The 17,245-nt window shown below is 71.8% G+C and overlaps 1 protein-coding gene across 1 annotated transcript; it reads left to right on the forward strand.

The window, feature by feature from the left end:
* Positions 1-473: 473 nt before the first annotated feature.
* On the forward strand, positions 474-13,440 carry CCKBR (cholecystokinin B receptor). Its single transcript, XM_044989988.1, is given in 6 exon segments — positions 474-693; positions 8,695-8,946; positions 9,363-9,612; positions 11,413-11,540; positions 12,906-13,346; positions 13,349-13,440. Coding segments are annotated over 6 exon segments (1,293 nt in total). The 5' UTR covers positions 474-548; the 3' UTR covers positions 13,426-13,440.
* The last annotated feature ends 3,805 nt before the right edge of the window (positions 13,441-17,245 follow it).

A 17,245-nucleotide genomic window follows, 5' to 3' on the forward strand; every position in this document is an offset into this window, starting at 1 on the left:
GTTTCCGCGATGAGAGCTGGGATTTGAACTGATACAGCCGAGCTCTGGGGCCTGGGGAGACTGTGGGACCCCAGACAGGGCCCAGAACTGAAATTCACTAACCCTGGGGCAGCAGGGGAGCCCGTGCCCCAGCCCTGGGCTCCCCCCAGCCCTGCCGGTGCCCCTCACTCCTGACCCGCAGCCCCCGGCTAGCCCAGCGCTGCCCCCCCAGCCCTGCAGGTGCCCCTCACTCCCGACCCGCAGCCCCCTGCTAGCCCAGCCCTGCCCCACCGCAGCTCTGCCGGTGCCCCTCACTCCCGACCCGCAGCCCCCGGCTAGCCTAGCGCTGCCCCCCCCAGCCCTGCCGGTGCCCCTCACTCCCGACCCGCAGCCCCCCGCCCCTTCCCACCGTTCGCGCCGGGCCCGGCAGGGGGCGCCGTTCGCTCGCTGATCCGCGGCCGGTGGCGGCTCCGGGCTCAGTCGGTCCCGGCGCTGGAGCCGAGCGGAGGCGGCGGCGGGTCCGGAGGAAGCGAGCGAGCGGGGGAGGCCGCCGCCGCGAGGCGCCGGGGATGGGCGCGGCCGGAGCCCTGGACCCGCGGCGCCCGAACGAGACGCTGCAGCGGCTGCTGTGCGGGGGGGGCCCCGGCAACGCCTCGGGCTGGAACCGGAGTCTCTGCGACCTGCTGCGAAGCCCGCCCGGGCCCCCCCCCGCAGGTGAGACCGGCCCCCCCGCACCGAGCCCCCTCCCCGGGCCCCCCCCGCACCGAGCCCTCTCCCCGGCCCCCCCCGCCTTCCCCGGCCCCCCCCGCACCGAGCCCCCCCACGCCTCCTCCGGGCCCTCCCCGCAGGTGAGACCGACCCCCCTCCGCTGCCTCCCCGGCACCGAGCCCCCCCCGGGCCTCCTCCCACAGGTGAGACCGACCCCCCCCCGTTACCCCCTCCCCCGCTTCCCAGGCCCTCCTGCACCGAGTCCTCCCCCACCAGGTGAGGCTGGTCCCCTGGCCCTGTTCCCTCCCCAGGACCCCCGACCCCCCAATTCCCAAGGTCCCCCAGCCCCCCCGTCCTGCCCCCTCCCTGGGCCCCCCGGCACCAGGCCCCCCCTGCGCAGGTGAGACCGGCTCCCCCACCCTGCGGGTGCTGCCCCATGTGTCCTATGCCCCGCACTGCCCCCGGCCCTGGGGTTCGGCCTTCGCTCAGATGCGGCCGGGGTCGCTGCTGCCGCAGTGGCGGGTGAGTCCCAGGGGCTCCGTCCTGCACCCCCCCCCCCCACGTCTGGGTCAGGGACCCTCCACTTCTGGGAGTGGCCTGTGGGGCTGGGAATGGGGTGGGGGTCAGGGTGGCTCCAGGCACCAGCGGAGGAAGCACATGGGGCAGCACATGCTAAGGGGCGGCAAAAATGGTGGTGGAGGGTTGTTCTGCAAGTGAGAGGCTGTTCCAGCCCCTGGCTGCCCCCAGCCTGGCCGGTGCCCCTCACTCCCGACCCGCAGCCCCTGCCAGCCCAGCCCTGCCCCCCCCAGCTCTGCCGGTGCCCCTCACTCCCAACCTGCAGCCCCTGCCAGCCCAGCCCTGCCCCCCCCAGCTCTGCCGGTGCCCCTCACTCCCGACCCGCAGCCCCTGCCAGCCCAGCCCGGCCCCCCCCAGCTCTGCTGGTGCCCCTCACTCCCGACCCGCAGCCCCTGCCAGCCCAGCCCTGCCCCCCAGCAGCTCTGCCGGTGCCCCTCACTCCCAACCTGCAGCCCCTGCCAGCCCGGCCCGGCCCCCCCCGGTGTTTGGCGCAGAGGGGCCCGGGGAGCCCCGGGGGGGGGTTGCTTGTTCGCTGGGACCCTGGATCCATTAGCGTCCTGCGGCGCCGAGGGGCAGGGGGCAGCACGGCCTGGCACCTCCCACAGGAGGGAAACTTGGACCTGGCCCGAGCGTCTCGGCGCCGCACCCGTTATCAGTCCCTGCCAGGGCCCCGGCTCCCGCTCTCCCCACGGCCTGTCAGACGGAGCCTCTGGGCTCCAGCCGCCTGCGTCCCCTGCCCAGACCCCAGCGGCCTGTTCCCGCCAGCTTGGGCGACCTTGGCCCGCCCGGCTCAGGGGCCCGGGCTGGGGAGGTTAAAGCCCCCGGCCCCACCACGGCGAACCGCCAGCACCGGGCCCCCGTCCGGCCCAGGCGTGAGCCCAGCCTGTTCTCGGCGCCTCCCTGAGCCCCCCCACACCCCTCCCCGAGCCATTCTGGGCCCCTCCCCGAGCCCCCCAGGCCCCGCCCCACACCCCTCCCCTGACCCATCCCTGAGCCCCCTATGCCCCACCCCGGGCCCCTCCCCGAGCCCCCTACCCGCTCTGGGCGGCTGGTGCCGCTGTGGGGTTCGGCGGGGGGGGGGGGCGTGCTGGCCGCGGGGGGAGGCAGCTCTGTTACCCCGGGGGCTGGGGCGACGCCGCTCGGGCTGGGGGAGCTGCATCCCCACGGCAGCACCCCCTGGTCCCAGCCGGCCGAGGGTGTCACGGTGTCACCCCACCGCTCGCCTGCGTCTGGTGCCATCTCGGCACCTGCCAGCAAGTGCCCCCCCCCGACCCAGGCTGCTTCGAGGGAGAGGAGGCTCCCAGAGTCCTGCCTGGCTTTGGGGGGAGCAGGTCCAGAGCAGCGCCCGGGGACTGCGTGACAGAGGGGACCCAGCGCGGCATCGGGCGGGGCAGGGGCAGGGACCCAGTGCTGGGGCTGGGGTGGGGCAAGGGGAGGGACCCAGCATGGGGGGCAGGGGGAGGGACCCTGCGGGGGTGCAGGGGCAGGGACCGAGCACAGGGCCGGGGGGGCAGGGGGAGGGACCCAGCGCGAGGCCACAAGCTCTGGATGCCCAGGGTGTCGGTTGTGTCACACTGGTCCCCACGGGGCGTCGTGCCCGGCCCTCAGCCCTGCAGCTGCCCCAGTGCCAGGAGAGGCTGCGCCCAGTGGGGAGGGTGACCAGCAGGCGCAGGGTGGGGGAGCCGGGGGCCCCCAGGCATCGTCATGGGCATCCTGGCCCCCGACGTTCCCCTGCCCGAGCCGGGGAGGACCCAGGTGTCAGGGAGTCCCCTGGCGATGCTCTGGAACTGCTCCCCACCAAGCCAGGCAGGACTCTGGGAGCCTCCTCTCCCTCGGAGCAGCCTGTCTGCAGGGCAAGAAGCTCCCATGGCTTCACCTCCTGGGTCTGACCTCAGAGCATTCAGCATCCTCTGCCCCTCCGTGCGCTTCCCACAGCGAGTCCGCCCAGGCGGGGTCCTGGGGGGGCCACAGGGTCCTGCACCCCCACTGCGCAGTCAGACGTGACTCTCAGCCAGCCGGGAAAACTGAAGGTTTATTCGATGACAGGAACAGGGTCTAACACAGAGCTTGTAGGTACCGCGAACGGGACCCCTCAGCCGGGTCCATTCTGGGGCCCAGCGAGCCAGACACCCCCGTCTGCCCTCACTCCTCATCCCCAGCCAGCTCCAGACTGACACCCCCCCCCAGCCCCTCCTCTCTGGCCTTTGTCTCTTTCCCAGGCCAGGAGGTCACCTGATCTCTTTGTTCTCCTTCAGCCATCCCCTGGCAGGGGGGAAGGGCCCCGGCCATTAGTTGCCAGGAGCCAGAGTGTCGGCCATTTATGCAGGCTGGAGACTTAAGAAATGCATAGGGGAAACTGAGGCACCCACACCTTATTCAGTGGAAACATTAAGAACAGTCCCACTTCGTCACACCAGGCATCCTGGCCCCCGGCATTCCCCTGCCCGAGCTGGGGAGTGTCACGGAGTGTGGGGGGGGACAAGGCCCTGCACCCCCGGCTTCCTGCGATTCCCCAGGACTCTCAGCCAGCCAGTAAAGCAGAAGGTTTATTAGGCGACAGGAACACAGTCCAGGACAGGCCTTGCAGGCACAGACAACAGGATCCTCCCCAGTTAGGTCCATCTTGGGGTCCCAGGGGCACCACAGCCCCCTTGGGGGGTCAGAGCCCGTCTGCGCCTCCCTCCGTTCCCCAGCCAGCTCCCGAAAACTCTCTCTCTCCCCCCAGCGTCTCCTCTCCCAGCCTCTGTTCAGCTTCCCGGGCAGAGGTGTCACCTGGCCTCCAACCCCTTCCTGGGTTCTCACGTTACCTGCTCAGGTCTCCTCCCTCAAGGCCAGTCTCCCATCCCCCAGTGCGATCGTCCTCCCAGGCCAACACCCCCCACTCAGCATTCACAGGCCACAGTAAGAACAGTCCCAGTTCGTCACCTCTCTCCCCCCTTCGAGACCGAACTGAGCGGGGTCACTTCAGCCAGTGACCTGGGGAAGTTGGAACCTACCCACGTTCCCGGGATGCCCCAACATCTCTCTCATTCCTTGGGGAGAATTACCCCAGGCCCTTCCAGTTTCCCGCCCCCCTTTAGGTCGGGGGGGGGGGCTCGGTGGCACTGTAGTTCGCATGTGGGAAGGTTTATGCCGCCCGTGCCCTTTCCCCACCCCAGTACCCCTGGGGTTCAAGCTGGGCTGGGGTCTTCTCCCAGCGTTCCAGGCTGGGGGGCTGTGATTCGGGCTCTCTCGGTTCAGAGCCCCCATTTTGACCTTGCCCCCCCTCTGGACAGGCTCCTCTGTGCTGGGCCAGGGTCCTACAGCCATTTTCCCCTTGTCCCGGGCCTTCCTCCCCCTCTGGCAGGGGGCACAGGAGCGGCAGTGCTGCCGGACATGGGCAAAGACCCCAGGCCAGTAATAGTTCTGTAGCAGCCTCTGCTGGGTACGCCAGGCTCCCTGGTGCCCTGAGAGGGGGATGTCATGGGCCCGGCACAGCAGCTGGTGGCGATACTCCTGGGGTACCACCAGCTGCCTCCTGAGCCCCCCGACTCCATTTCCCCTGGGGAAGCCCATTCTCGGTACAGGAGCCCCTTCTCCCACAGGAACCTTTTCCGGCCACCCCCCCCCCCATGGTCTGTACCGCACCGAGGTCGGCCAGGTCCCTTATCCTCCGCAAGGAGGGATCTTTCTGCAACTCAGCAGCTGGGACAGGGACGGGGACCTGCTCTCTCTCACCGGCTGGGTCTGAAGCTGCAGCCTCCCTGAGCCGTGTCCCTGGGCGTTCCCTCCCCACCTGGTCAGGGTCCTGCGCCTCGGGCAAGGTACCCTCCCCGTTGTCAGGGCGCAGTGCCCTGCGCCGACTCTGACTACGGGTCACGACCAGGACACCCCGGGCGTTGCTTGACCAGTCCTCCAGGTCCCCCCCTCAACACCTTAGTGGGCAAATGTGGGTGCACCCCCACGTCCTTGGGGCCCTCCTTGTCCCCCCACTTCAGGTGTACCCTCGCCACGGGCACCTTGAATGGGGTCCCGCCCACCCCCGTCAGGGTCAGGTAGGTGTTGGGCACCATCCGATCTGGGGCCACCACCCCAGGCCGGGCCAGCGTCACCTCTGCGCCCGTGTCCCAGTATCCATTGACCATCCACCTCCAGGGGGACAAGACAATCACTCCACGGGGACAGCCCCGCACCCACCCTGTAAACCAAAAACCCTGAGTGTGGAGCATCCAGCCCCCCAGAGGAGCTGGCCTGCGGCCCTCTTCCCTCCTCAGCAGGTGGTACACTGCCAGCCCCCCTTGCCTGGGAACGCTGCCCCTCATCCAGCTGGGTCTTTACCCAGTCAACCCTCTGTGGGTTGGGTCTGCTCGGTCTGTCCCTGAGCTTGGGGAACTGGGCCCGTATGTGGCCTCTTTGGCCACAGCGATAGCAGCCCATGTCCCATGGGTCCCCTTGAGCAGGGTTCTCCATGCTTCCCCTTCGGGAGGTCCCTAGGTCACTCTTTTTCCGCCTTGTGGCAGGCCTGTTCCTTTGGGACTCCTCCCTGTTATCCCCTGGCCCACTGTCCACAAACTCGTTGGCCAGCTGGCCCGCGTGCTGCAGGTTCTCTGGCTTCTGGTCCATCAACCACAGCCTCAGGTCGGACGGGCACTGCGCATACAGGTGCTCCAGTATGAATAGGTCAAGCAGGTTCTCTCTAGTTTGGGCCCCAGCTGTCCACTTGCGGGCGTACCCCTGTGCCCGGTTGGCCAGTTGTAGGTATGTGACCTCACGGGTTTTAAGCTGACTCTGGAACCTCTTTCGGTACATCTCAGGAGTCAGCCCAATCTTGCGGAGCAGGGCCTCTTTGAACAGTTTGTAGTCCCCCGTCTCCGCCCCTCTCATTCGGCTGTACACCTCCACGGCGGTGGAGTCCAGTAAGTGGGTGAGAAACTGGAGCCTGTCTGCAGGGTCAACCCTGTGCAGCTCGCAGGCCGTCAGGAAGGTGTCTATGTCCTCCCCCTCCTTACGCCGGGCCAGGAAGCTCTTATCAAAGATCTTTGTAGGCTTGGGTCCCCCCTCACTCACCGCAGTCGGGGCCCCGCTGCTCCTCAGCCGGGCCAGGTCCAGCTCATGCTGACGCTGGTTCTCCTCGTGTTTACGCTGGTTCTCCCGTTTCTTCAGTTCTTGCCTCCTTAACTCGAGCTCTTCCCGTCTCAGCTCCCTGTCTTGTTCCAGCCGCATCCGTTCCAGGGACGGGGAGCTCTGCCGGGACGATCCCCTGCTGGCTGCCGGGGTCAGGGTGCCCTCGGTTTCGCTGGGCTTCCCCCAACCCCTCCCCTAGGTATAGCTGGGCAGGGTCTCGGTCTGGCCCCTCCCAGCCATGTCAGGTCCCAGGGTCCACTCTGCGTCCGCCGGGCGGCTTCCCTCAAGGACAGGGCTTGGTTCACCCAAGCGATCCGTCTCCTCCAGCTGGGCAATTAGCTGTTCCTTGGTGGACTTCCCAATGCGCAGCCCCCTCTGCCTGCACAGCTCCATCATAGAATCTCAGGGTTGGAAGGGACCTCAGGAGGTATCTAGTGCAACCCCCTGCTCAAAGCAGGACCAACCCAACTAAATCATCCCAGCCAGGGCTTTGTCTCTAAGGAAGGAGATTCCACCACCTCCCTAGGTAACCCATTCCAGTGCTTCACCACCCTCCTAGTGAAAAAGTTTTTCCTAATGTCCAACCTAAACCAGGTCTTTCTTAAGGCGCTTAGCAAACATCTTCCTGCTGGCCACTCGCCGGCCTGTGCTCTCCGCTTCCCACCGGTTCCAGGGAGACCCCTCGTGCACCAGCCCTTCTTCAGGTCACCCCCTCTCTGCCAGGGTCGAGCTGCAGACTCCTCCGCCCCTGGGACCGCTCACTGCGATCCCCCGGGGGCCCCTGGTACTGCAACAGTCCTTCTCGCTGGTCACACACTCCCAGGGGTTAATTGCCCCCTGACCCCGTCTCTCTCTGACTCTTCAGCGCGCCTGGTTCCCGTCAGTCCCCCTTTGCTTTACTGCTCCCCAGTCACTTATTGCAGGAAGCATCGTCCACGGGGTGCAGTAGATCCTACCGCTGCCACCAGTTGTCATGGAGTGTGGGGGGGGACAAGGCCCTGCACCCCCGGCTTCCTGCGATTCCCCAGGACTCTCAGCCAGCCAGTAAAGCAGCAGGTTTATTAGGCGACAGGAACACAGTCCAGGACAGGTTTTGCAGGCACAGACAACAGGATCCTCCCCAATTAGGTCCATCTTGGGGTCCCAGGGGCACCACAGCCCCCTTGGGGGGTCAGAGCCCGTCTGCGCCTCCCTCCGTTCCCCAGCCAGCTCCCGAAAACTCTCTCTCTCCCCACAGCGTCTCCTCTCCCAGCCTCTGTTCAGCTTCCCGGGCAGAGGTGTCTCCTGGCCTCCAACCCCTTCCTGGGTTCTCACGTTACCTGCTCAGGTCTCCTCCGTCAAGGCCAGTCTCCCATCCCCCAGTGCCGATCGTCCTCCCAGGCCGACACCCCCCACTCAGCATTCACAGACCACAGTAAGAACAGTCCGAGTTCGTTACAGGGAGGGCCCGGGCGTCCCGGCCCCCGGCGTTCCCCTGCCCGAGCCGGGCAGGACCCGGGCGTCCCGGCCCCGGCGTTCCCCTGCCCGAGCCGGGCAGGACCCGGGCGTCCCGGCCCCGGCGTTCCCCTGCCCGAGCCGGGCGGGACCCGGGCGTCCCGGCCCCCGCGTTCCCCTGCCCGAGCCGGGCGGGACCCGGGCGTCCCGGCCCCCGGCGTTCCCCTGCCCGAGCCGGGCGGGACCCGGGCGTCCCGGCCCCCGCGTTCCCCTGCCCGAGCCGGGCGGGACCCGGGCGTCCCGGCCCCCGGCGTTCCCCTGCCCGAGCCGGGCGGGACCCGGGCGTCCCGGCCCCCGGCGTTCCCCTGCCCGAGCCGGGCGGGACCCGGGCGTCCCGGCCCCCGGCGTTCCCCTGCCCGAGCCGGCCGGGACCCGGGCGTCCCGGCCCCCGCGTTCCCCTGCCCGAGCCGGGCGGGACCCGGGCGTCCCGGCCCCCGCGTTCCCCTGCCCGAGCCGGGCGGGACCCGGGCGTCCCGGCCCCCGCGTTCCGCTGCCCGAGCCGGGCGGGACCCGGGCGTCCCGGCCCCCGCGTTCCCCTGCCCGAGCCGGGCGGGACCCGGGCGTCCCGGCCCCCGCGTTCCCCTGCCCGAGCCGGGCCGGACCCGGGCGTCCCGGCCCCCGGTGTTCCCCTGCCCGAGCCGGGCGGGACCCGGGCGTCCTGGCCCCCGGCGTTCCCCTGCCCGAGCCAGGCGGGACCCGGGCGTCCTGGCCCCCGGCGTTCCCCTGCCCGAGCCGGGCGGGACCCGGGCGTCCCGGCCCCCGGCGTTACCCTGCCCGAGCTGGAGAGGACCCAGGCGTCCTGGCCCGGCATTACCCTGCTCTCTGTCTCCGCAGACCTGGAGTTCACGGTGCGGGTCCTGCTCTATGCGCTGATCTTCCTGCTCAGCGTCTTTGGGAACTCGCTGATCATCGTGGTGCTGGTGCTGAATCGCCGCCTGCGCACGGTCACCAACTCCTTCCTGCTCTCGCTGGCGCTGAGCGACCTGCTGCTGGCGCTGTGCTGCATGCCCTTCACCCTCGTGCCCAACCTCATGGGCACCTTCGTCTTCGGCCCCGCCGTCTGCAAGCTCGTGGCCTATCTCATGAGTGAGTGGGGGCGGGGCAGGGCGGGGGCTGGGCACCTGGGGGGTCCAGGAGTGGAGCCGGGGATCTGGGGGTCCAAGGTGCTGGGTGGGGATCTGGGGGGGTGGGACCAGGGATCTGGGGTTGCCATGGATCTGTGGGGGGCAGGGGCAGGGCTGGGGACCTGGGGGGCCAGGGATCTGGGTGCCAGGGGCTGGGCAGGGCTGGGGATCTCTGGGCACCAGAGTCCGGCCCGGGGGGGTGGCCAGGGAGCTCCCAGGCAGAGCTCCAGCCCCTGCTGGAGCCGGGGGAGGGTCAGGCCGGGGTCGATCTCCCTGCCCCTGGGACTGGCACTGGGTGCCCGGTTCGCCTGCACCCCTGCGCTGGGCAGTGCCGGGCATGGGCCGGGGGGGTGCTCATGCGGCGTGTGCCCCCCCCAGGCATCTCCGTCAGCGTCTCCACCTTCAGCCTGGTGGCGATCGCCATTGAGCGGTACAGCGCCATCTGCAACCCGCTGCAGTCCCGCGTGTGGCAGACCCGCTCCCACGCCTACCGGGTCATCGCCAGCACCTGGCTGCTGTCCCTGCTGCTCATGCTGCCCTACGCCATCTTCAGCACCACCGTGCCCGCCCGGCCCGGCCTCGCCCAGTGCCAGCACCGCTGGCCCAGCCAGCCCTTCAAACAGGCCTGGTGAGTCGGGCCCCCGTGCCCCCCAGCATCCCCCTGTGCCCTCTGTGCCCCCCAACATCCCCCTGTGCCCCCCAACATCCCCCTGTGCCCCCCAGCGCCCGCCCGCCCGGCCCGGCCTCGCCCAGTGCCAGCACCGCTGGCCCAGCCAGCCCTTCAAACAGGCCTGGTGAGTCGGGCCCCTGTGCCACCCAGCATCCCCCTGTGCCCCCCAGCATCCCACTGTGCCCTCTGTGCCCCCCAACATCCCCCTGTGCCCCCCAGCGCCCGCCCGGCCCGGCCTCGCCCAGTGCCAGCACCGCTGGCCCAGCCAGCCCTTCAAACAGGCCTGGTGAGTCGGGCCCCGTGCCCCCCAGCATCCCCCTGTGCCCCCCAGCATCCCCCTGTGCCCCCTGTGCCCCCCAGCATCCCCCTGTGCCCCCCAGCGCCCGTCCGCCCGGCCCGGCCTCGCCCAGTGCCAGCACCGCTGGCCCAGCCAGCCCTTCAAACAGGCCTGGTGAGTCGGGCCCCCTGTGCCCCCCAGCATCCCCCTGTGCCCCCTGTGCCCCCCAGCATCCCCCTGTGCCCCCCAGCATCCCCCTGTGCCCCCCAGCGCCCGTCCGCCCGGCCCGGCCTCGCCCACTGCCCAGCACCGCTGGCCCAGCTAGCCCTTCAAACAGGCCTGGTGAGTCGGGCCCCTGTGCCCCCCAGCATCCCCCTGTGCCCCCTGTGCCCCCCAGCATCCCCCTGTGCCCCCCAGCATCCCCCTGTGCCCCCCTGGATCCCCCTGTGCCCCCCAGCGCCCGCCAGGCCCGGCCCGGCCCAGTGCCAGCACCGCCGGCCCAGCCAGCCCTTCAAACAGGCCTGGTGAGTCGGGCCCCCGTGCCCCCCAGCATCCCCCTGTGCCCGCTGTGCCCCCCAGCATCCCCCTGTGCCCCCCAGCGCCCGCCCTCCCGGCCCGGCCTCGCCCAGTGCCAGCACCGCCGGCCCAGCCAGCCCTTCAAACAGGCCTGGTGAGTCGGGCCCCCTGTGCCCCCCAACATCCCCCTGTGTCCCCCAGCATCCCCCTGTGACCCCTGTGCCCCCCAGCATCCCCCTGTGCCCCCCAGCATCCCCCTGTGCCCCCCAGCGCCCGCCCGCCCGGCCCAGCCTCGCCCAGGGGGCCCAGCCAGCCCTTCAAACAGGCCTGGTGAGTCGGGCCCCCTGTGCCCCCCAGCATCCCCCTGTGCCCCCTGTGCCCCCCAGCATCCCCCTGTGCCCCCCAGCATCCCCCTGTGCCCCCCAGCATCCCCCTGTGCCCCCCAGCGCCCGCCCGCCCGGCCGGGCCTCGCCCAGTGCCAGCACCGCTGGCCCAGCCAGCCCTTCAAACAGGCCTGGTGAGTCGGGCCCCCTGTGCCCCCCAGCATCCTCCTGTGCCCCCCAGCATCCCCCTGTGCCCTCTGTGCCCCCCAGCATCCCCCTGTGCCCCCCAGCATCCCCCTGTGCCCCCCAGCGCCCGCCCAGCCCGGCCTCGCCCAGTGCCAGCACCGCCAGCCCAGCCAGCCCTTCAAACAGGCCTGGTGAGTCGCCCGCACTGAGTCCTGGCACCCCCGCCCCCCTGTGCCCCCCAGCGCCTGCGTCCCCCCGCAGTGGGGCCCGGGCGGGGCTCTGGCCCAGCGGACGCGCTGAAGGGGCGGTGCCGGGAGCCAGGCCCCCGTTGGGATGGGGCAGCCGGCGTGGGTGGCCTGGCCCGGCTGACGGGGGGTGTACAGGCCCCGGGAGGGGGGTGCTCAGGCTGGCAGCCGGGCTGAGGAGCTCCCATGAGACGGGCTGTCCCCCCGCCAGGTACATCCTGCTGCTCCTCATCCTCTTCTTCATCCCCGGCACGGTGATGGCCGTGGCCTACGGACTCATCTCCCGCGAGCTCTGCCGCGGCATCCGCTTCGAGATGGACTTCAAGAGAGAAGCCACCAGTGAGTGAGAGGCAGAGACCCACCCCCCCGGAGCCCCCCTGTCCACACGCCCCCCCCCGAAGCCCCCTGTCCACACACACACACACACCCGGAGTCCCCCTGTCCACACGCCCCCCCCCCCGGGGTCCCCTGTCCACCCCCCCACCCCCCGAGGCCCCCTGTCCACACCCACACACACACCCGGACCCCCCCGTCCACACGCCCCCCTCCCCGGGCCCCCCTGTCCACACACACACGGGGCCCCCCTGTCCACAACCCCCCCCAGACCCCCTGTCCACACATCCCCACCCCCGGAGCCCCCCTGTCCACACAGCCCCCCCCCCGGGTGCCCTGTCCACACACACACACACACACACACCCAAGGCCCCCTGTCCACACACACACACACGGGGCCCCCCTGTCCACAACCCCCCCCCCAGGCCCCTCTGTCCACCCCCCCCAGACGCCCTGTCCACACCCCCCCCCACCCCCCGGAACCCCCTGTCCACACACACACACCAGGATCCACCCGTCCACCCCTGGTGTCCCCCCTCCACACACCCTGTCACAGAGTCCCCGGGTGATGCTCTGGAACTGCTCCCCACCAAGCCAGGCAGGACTCTGGGGAGCCTCCTCTCCCTCGGAGCAGCCTGTCCCCAGGGCAAGAAGCTCCCACGGCTTCACCTCCGGGGTCTCTCCTTGGAGCATTCAGCATCCTCTGCCCCTCCGTGCGCTTCCCCCAGCGAGTCCGCCCAGCGGGGTCCTGGGGGGCCACAGGGTCCTGCCCCCCCACTGCGCAGTCAGACGTGACTCTCAGCCAGCCAGTAACACAGAAGGTTTATTAGGCGACAGGATCACAGCGTAGAACAGAGCTTGTTAGCACAGAAATCAGCCAAGTCCATCTTGGGGAGTCCTGGGCCAGACGCCCTGGACTCCCCCTCTTCCGGTCCCCCCCCCGGCGGCCAGCCACCAGCCCCCCCACCACCCACACCCCTTGATGCCCCTCCTCCTTCTCTGTGTCTCCAGCTGGTCGCACCCCCCTCCTGGGTCTCAGGTTATGTAGCTGCAAACAGCTGGGCAGCCTCACCTGCCCCAGGGCCTCGGCAAAATCACACCCCCAATTCCCACCTCTGAAGTATTGGTGCAGCACACAGGGAAACTGAGGCACAGCCAGTATTGCTATAGGACACTAAGACTCACATGCACCATAACAAGATAAATAAACCCCCACTTTGTCGCACCGTCCACCCCCAGGGTCCCTCATTCACACCCGCCAACCCCCCCCTCCACTTCCCAGGCCCCCGCTACACCCCCTTGGACTCCCCTCAGGCCTGTCCGCAGACACGGGCGGGAATGGGCCGACCCCTGGCTCTGTTCTCTCCCCAGGTCTCCAGCACGGCAGCACGGAGCCCCTGGCACCGGGGGTGGAGGACGACGGCTGCTACGTGCAGCTGGCCAGGCCGGGGGGGGCGCTGGAGCTGAGCTTGCTGGGCCGGGCGGGCGTGGGGCAGCCGGACCGCGCCCGCGTTAACAGCTCGCAGGCCATGCTGCTGGCCAAGAAGCGGGTGATCCGCATGCTGATCGTCATCGTGGTGATGTTCTTCCTCTGCTGGCTCCCCATCTTCTCTGCCAACACCTGGCGCGCCTTCGCCCCGGCCTCGGCCCAGCGGGCGCTCTCGGGCGCCCCCATCTCCTTCATCCACCTGCTGTCCTACACCTCGGCCTGCACCAACCCGCTCATCTACTGCTTCATGAACCGGCGGTTCCGCTCCGCCTTCGCCGCCACCTTCGCCCGCTGCCGCCCCCGGCGCCCGCCCCGGCCCCGCCCGACGACGACATGCCCGCCACGGGCGCCTCCCTCTCCAAGATCAGCTACACCACCGTCAGCAGCCTGGGCCCCCCCTAGGGACCCCCCTAGCACCCCCCGTCAGCAGCCAGGCGCCCCCCTAGCGCCCCCCGTCGGCAGCCTGGGACCCCCCTAGCGCCCCCCGTCAGCAGCCAGGCGCCCCCCTAGTGCCCCCCGTCGGCAGCCTGGGCCCCCCCAGGGACCCCCCTAGCACCCCCCGTCAGCAGCCAGGTGCCCCCCTAGCGCCCCCCGTCGGCAGCCTGGGACCCCCCTAGGGACCCCCCCAGTGCCCCCCGTCAGCAGCCTGGGCCCCCCAGTGCCCCCGGACGGATGCCTGGGCCCCCCCAGCGCCCCCCGTCAGCAGCCTGGGACCCCCCCTAGGGACCCCCCTAGCGCCCCCCGTCAGCAGCCAGGCGCCCCCCTAGCGCCCCCGTCAGCAGCCTGGGACCCCTCTAGGGCCCCCCCCCGCGCCCCCCCTCAGCCTCCCGGGCCCCCCAGTGCCCCCCGTCGGCAGCCTGGGCCCCCCCAGCGCCCCCCGTCAGCAGCCTGGGACCCCCCCTAGGGACCCCCCTAGCGCCCCCCGTCAGCAGCCAGGCGCCCCCCTAGCGCCCCCCGTCAGCAGCCTGGGACCCCTCTAGGGCCCCCCCTAGCGCCCCCCGTCAGCAGCCCGGGCCCCCCCGAGCGCCCCCCGTCAGCAGCCTGGGGCCCCCCCTAGGGCCCCCCCTAGCGCCCCCCGTCAGCAGCCAGGCGCCCCCCCGAGCGCCCCCCGTCGGCAGCCTGGGACCCCCCTAGGGCCCCCCGTCAGCAGCCAGGCGCCCCCCCTAGCACCCCCTGTCAGCAGCCTGGGCCCCCCCTCGGGTCCCCCTAGTGCCCCCCGTCAGCAGCCAGGCGCCCCCCTAGCGCCCCCCGTCAGCAGCCTGGGACCCCCCTAGCGCCCCCCCATCAGCAGCCTGGCGCCTCCCCGAGCCCCCCCCGTCAGCAGCCAGGTGCCCCCCTAGCGCCCCCCGTCAGCAGCCTGGGACCCCCCCTAGCACCCCCTGTCAGCAGCCTGGGACCCCCCTAGCGCCCCCCGTCAGCAGCCAGGCACCCCCCTAGTGCCCCCCGTCAGCAGCCAGGCGCCCCCCTAGCGCCCCCCCGTCAGCAGCCTGGGACCCCCCTAGCGCCCCCCCCGTCAGCAGCCTGGCGCCTCCCCTCGCACCCCCCCCTCAGCAGCCTGGGCCCCCCCTAGCGCCCCCATCCGCCTGGCGCCCCCCTAGCGCCCCCCTGTCAGCAGCCAGGCCCCCCCCGGTGCCCCCGTCAGCCTGGCGCCCCCATGTGCACCCCTGTCAGCAGCCTGGCACCCCCCCTGCTCCCCATCAGCAGTCAGGCACCCCCCTGGTGCCCCCCTGTAAGCAGCCTTGCCCCCCCGGTGCCCCCCGTCAGCATCCTGCAGGCCCCCTGGTGGTCCTCTGTCAGCAGCTTGGCACACCCCCCCCCCATTAGCAGCCTGGCACCCCCAGTGCCTCCCCGGCAGCAGCCTGGCGCCCCCCTGGCACCTCCTGTCAGCAGCCTGGGGCCACTTTGAGTCCCCTCTGCCCAACCATCAGCCCCTGCCCCCCAGGCCCGCGCTGCCCCATGGACTCCTAAAGGCCAGGGCCTGGGCTCCCTGGTGCTGGAAGTGGGGCCCAGGGGCTGGGAAATGGGGGGGCTCTGCCACGGCTGGGGGCTGGGCTGGGCTCAGGGGCGCCAGCCCTCCCAGTTTGGCAGGGAGTCTCCCGGAATCAGGCTCCATCTCCTGAGGGGTGACGGGGGAGCCGTGCCCGGGGCGGGGTCTCGGGGGGGGGGTCACGGGGGAGCCGTGCCCGGGGCAGGGTCTCTGGAGGATGACGGGGGAGCCATGCCCGGGGCAGGGTCTCGGGAGGTATGACGGGGGAGCCGTGCCCGGGGCGGGGTCTTGGCAGGGTGTCACGGGGGAGCCGTGCCCGGGGCGGGGTCTCTGGAGGGCGACGGGGGAGCCGTGCCCGGGGCGGGGTCTCGGGGGGGGAACGGGGGAACCCGGCCCGGGGCGGGATCTTGGGGGGGTGACGGGGGAGCTGTGCCTGGGGCGGGGTCTCTGGAGGATGACGGGGGAGCCGTGCCCGGGGCGGGGTCTCTGGGGGTGACGGGGGAGCCGTGCCCGGGGCGGGATCTTGGGGGAGTCACGGGGGAGCCGTGCCCGGGGCGGGGTCTCGGGGGGGTCACGGGGGAGCCGTGCCCGGGGCGGGGTCTCTGGAGGATGACGGGGGAGCCGTGCCCGGGGCGGGGTCTCGGGGGGCGTGACGGGGGAGCCGTGCCCGGGGCGGGATCTTGGGGGGGTGACGGGGGAGCCGTGCCTGGGGCGGGGTCTCTGGGGTCCCCACAGGAGCCGTGCCCGGGGCGGGGTCTCTGGGGGTGACGGGGGAGCCAGGGTGGGGTCTCGGGGGTCCCCGTGGGAGCCGTGCCCGGGGCGGGGTCTCGGGGGGTGACGTGGGAGCCGTGCCCGCGGCGGGGTCCAGGGGGGTGACGGGGGAGTCGTGCCCGGGGCGGGGTCCAGGGGGGTGAGGGGGGAGTCGTGCCCAGGGCAGGGTCTCCGGGGGAGCCGTGCCCGGGGCGGGGTCCAGGGGGGTGACGGGGGAGCCGTGCCCAGGGCAGGGTCTCTGGGGTCCCCGTGGGAGCCGTGCCCGGGGCAGGGTCTCGGGGGGTGACGTGGGAGCCGTGCCCGGGGCGGAGTCCAGGGGGGCGTGACGGGGGAGTCGTGCCCGGGGCGGGGTCCCGGGGGGTGACGGGGGAGTCGTGCCCAGGGCAGGGTCTCCGGGGTCCCCGTGGGAGCCGTGCCTGGGGCGGGGTCTCGGGGGGTGACGGGGGAGCCGGTTGCTGACCAGGGGGGCTCAGGCTGCCGACCGGCCAGGCTGGGTATTCCCTGCTGGGGTCTGTGGGGGACAGGGCAGGTCGGGCTCCTGGACCCCCGGTGTCCCTGTGCCCGGCTGCAGGCAGCGCCTGGCATTGGCCACCTGGGCTGGGAGCTGGTGCCCCCTTCCCCCTCCCCCAGCCAGTCCCCCATGGCTGCACGGTGACCTGGTCCAGCCAGTGCCCCCCACATGCTCCAGGGTCACGTCAGCAGAGCCCAGCCCCTGCCCCCCACGTCTCTGTGCTGCTGCTAGGCCCCACCCGGGGCCCATGGATAATAAACACCTTGGAACGGCTCCGGCTCCGGTTCTGCTTCCGCCCGCGGGACCCCGGGACCCTGCAGTGACCCCCAACCCCCCACAGCCTGGCCCCCAGGGACCCCCCAACCCACCCCCCACAGCCTGGCCCCCCAGGAACCCCCCAACCCACCCCCACAGCCTGGCCCCCCAGTGACCCCCCAACCCACCCCCCACAGCCTGGCCCCCAGGGACCCCCCAACCCACCCCCACAGCCTGGCGCTGCCCCCACACGCAGTCTGGTCTGAGGGGAGCTTGTGCCCGGCTGGGGCAGGGGCAGGGGCTGTGCAGCCCCCACCATGGGCCAAGACTGGCAGAGGGTCCTGCCTGGGGCCAGGCCCCACTCCCCCAGCGAGTCCCCCCGGGGCCCCACTCCCCGCCCCCCCAGCCTGTCCCCCTGGGTCTGGATCGTGGCCAGCGCCTCCCGGGGGGATGGGCCCCACTCCCCACCCCCCAGCCTGTCCCCCTGGGTCTGGATCGTGGCCAGCGCCTCCCGGGGGGATGGGCCCCACTCCCCCCCCCAGCCTGTCCCCCTGGGCCTGGATCGTGGCCAGCGCCGCCCCGGGGGTTGGGCCCCACTCCCCCCCCCCCCCCAGCCTGTCCCCCTGGGCCTGGATCGTGGCCAGCGCCTCCTGGGGGGACGGGCCCCACTCCCCACCCCCCCCCCCAGCCTGTCCCCC

This window comes from Mauremys mutica, chromosome 1 (assembly GCF_020497125.1).
Source record: "Mauremys mutica isolate MM-2020 ecotype Southern chromosome 1, ASM2049712v1, whole genome shotgun sequence".
NCBI lineage: Eukaryota > Metazoa > Chordata > Testudines > Geoemydidae > Mauremys > Mauremys mutica.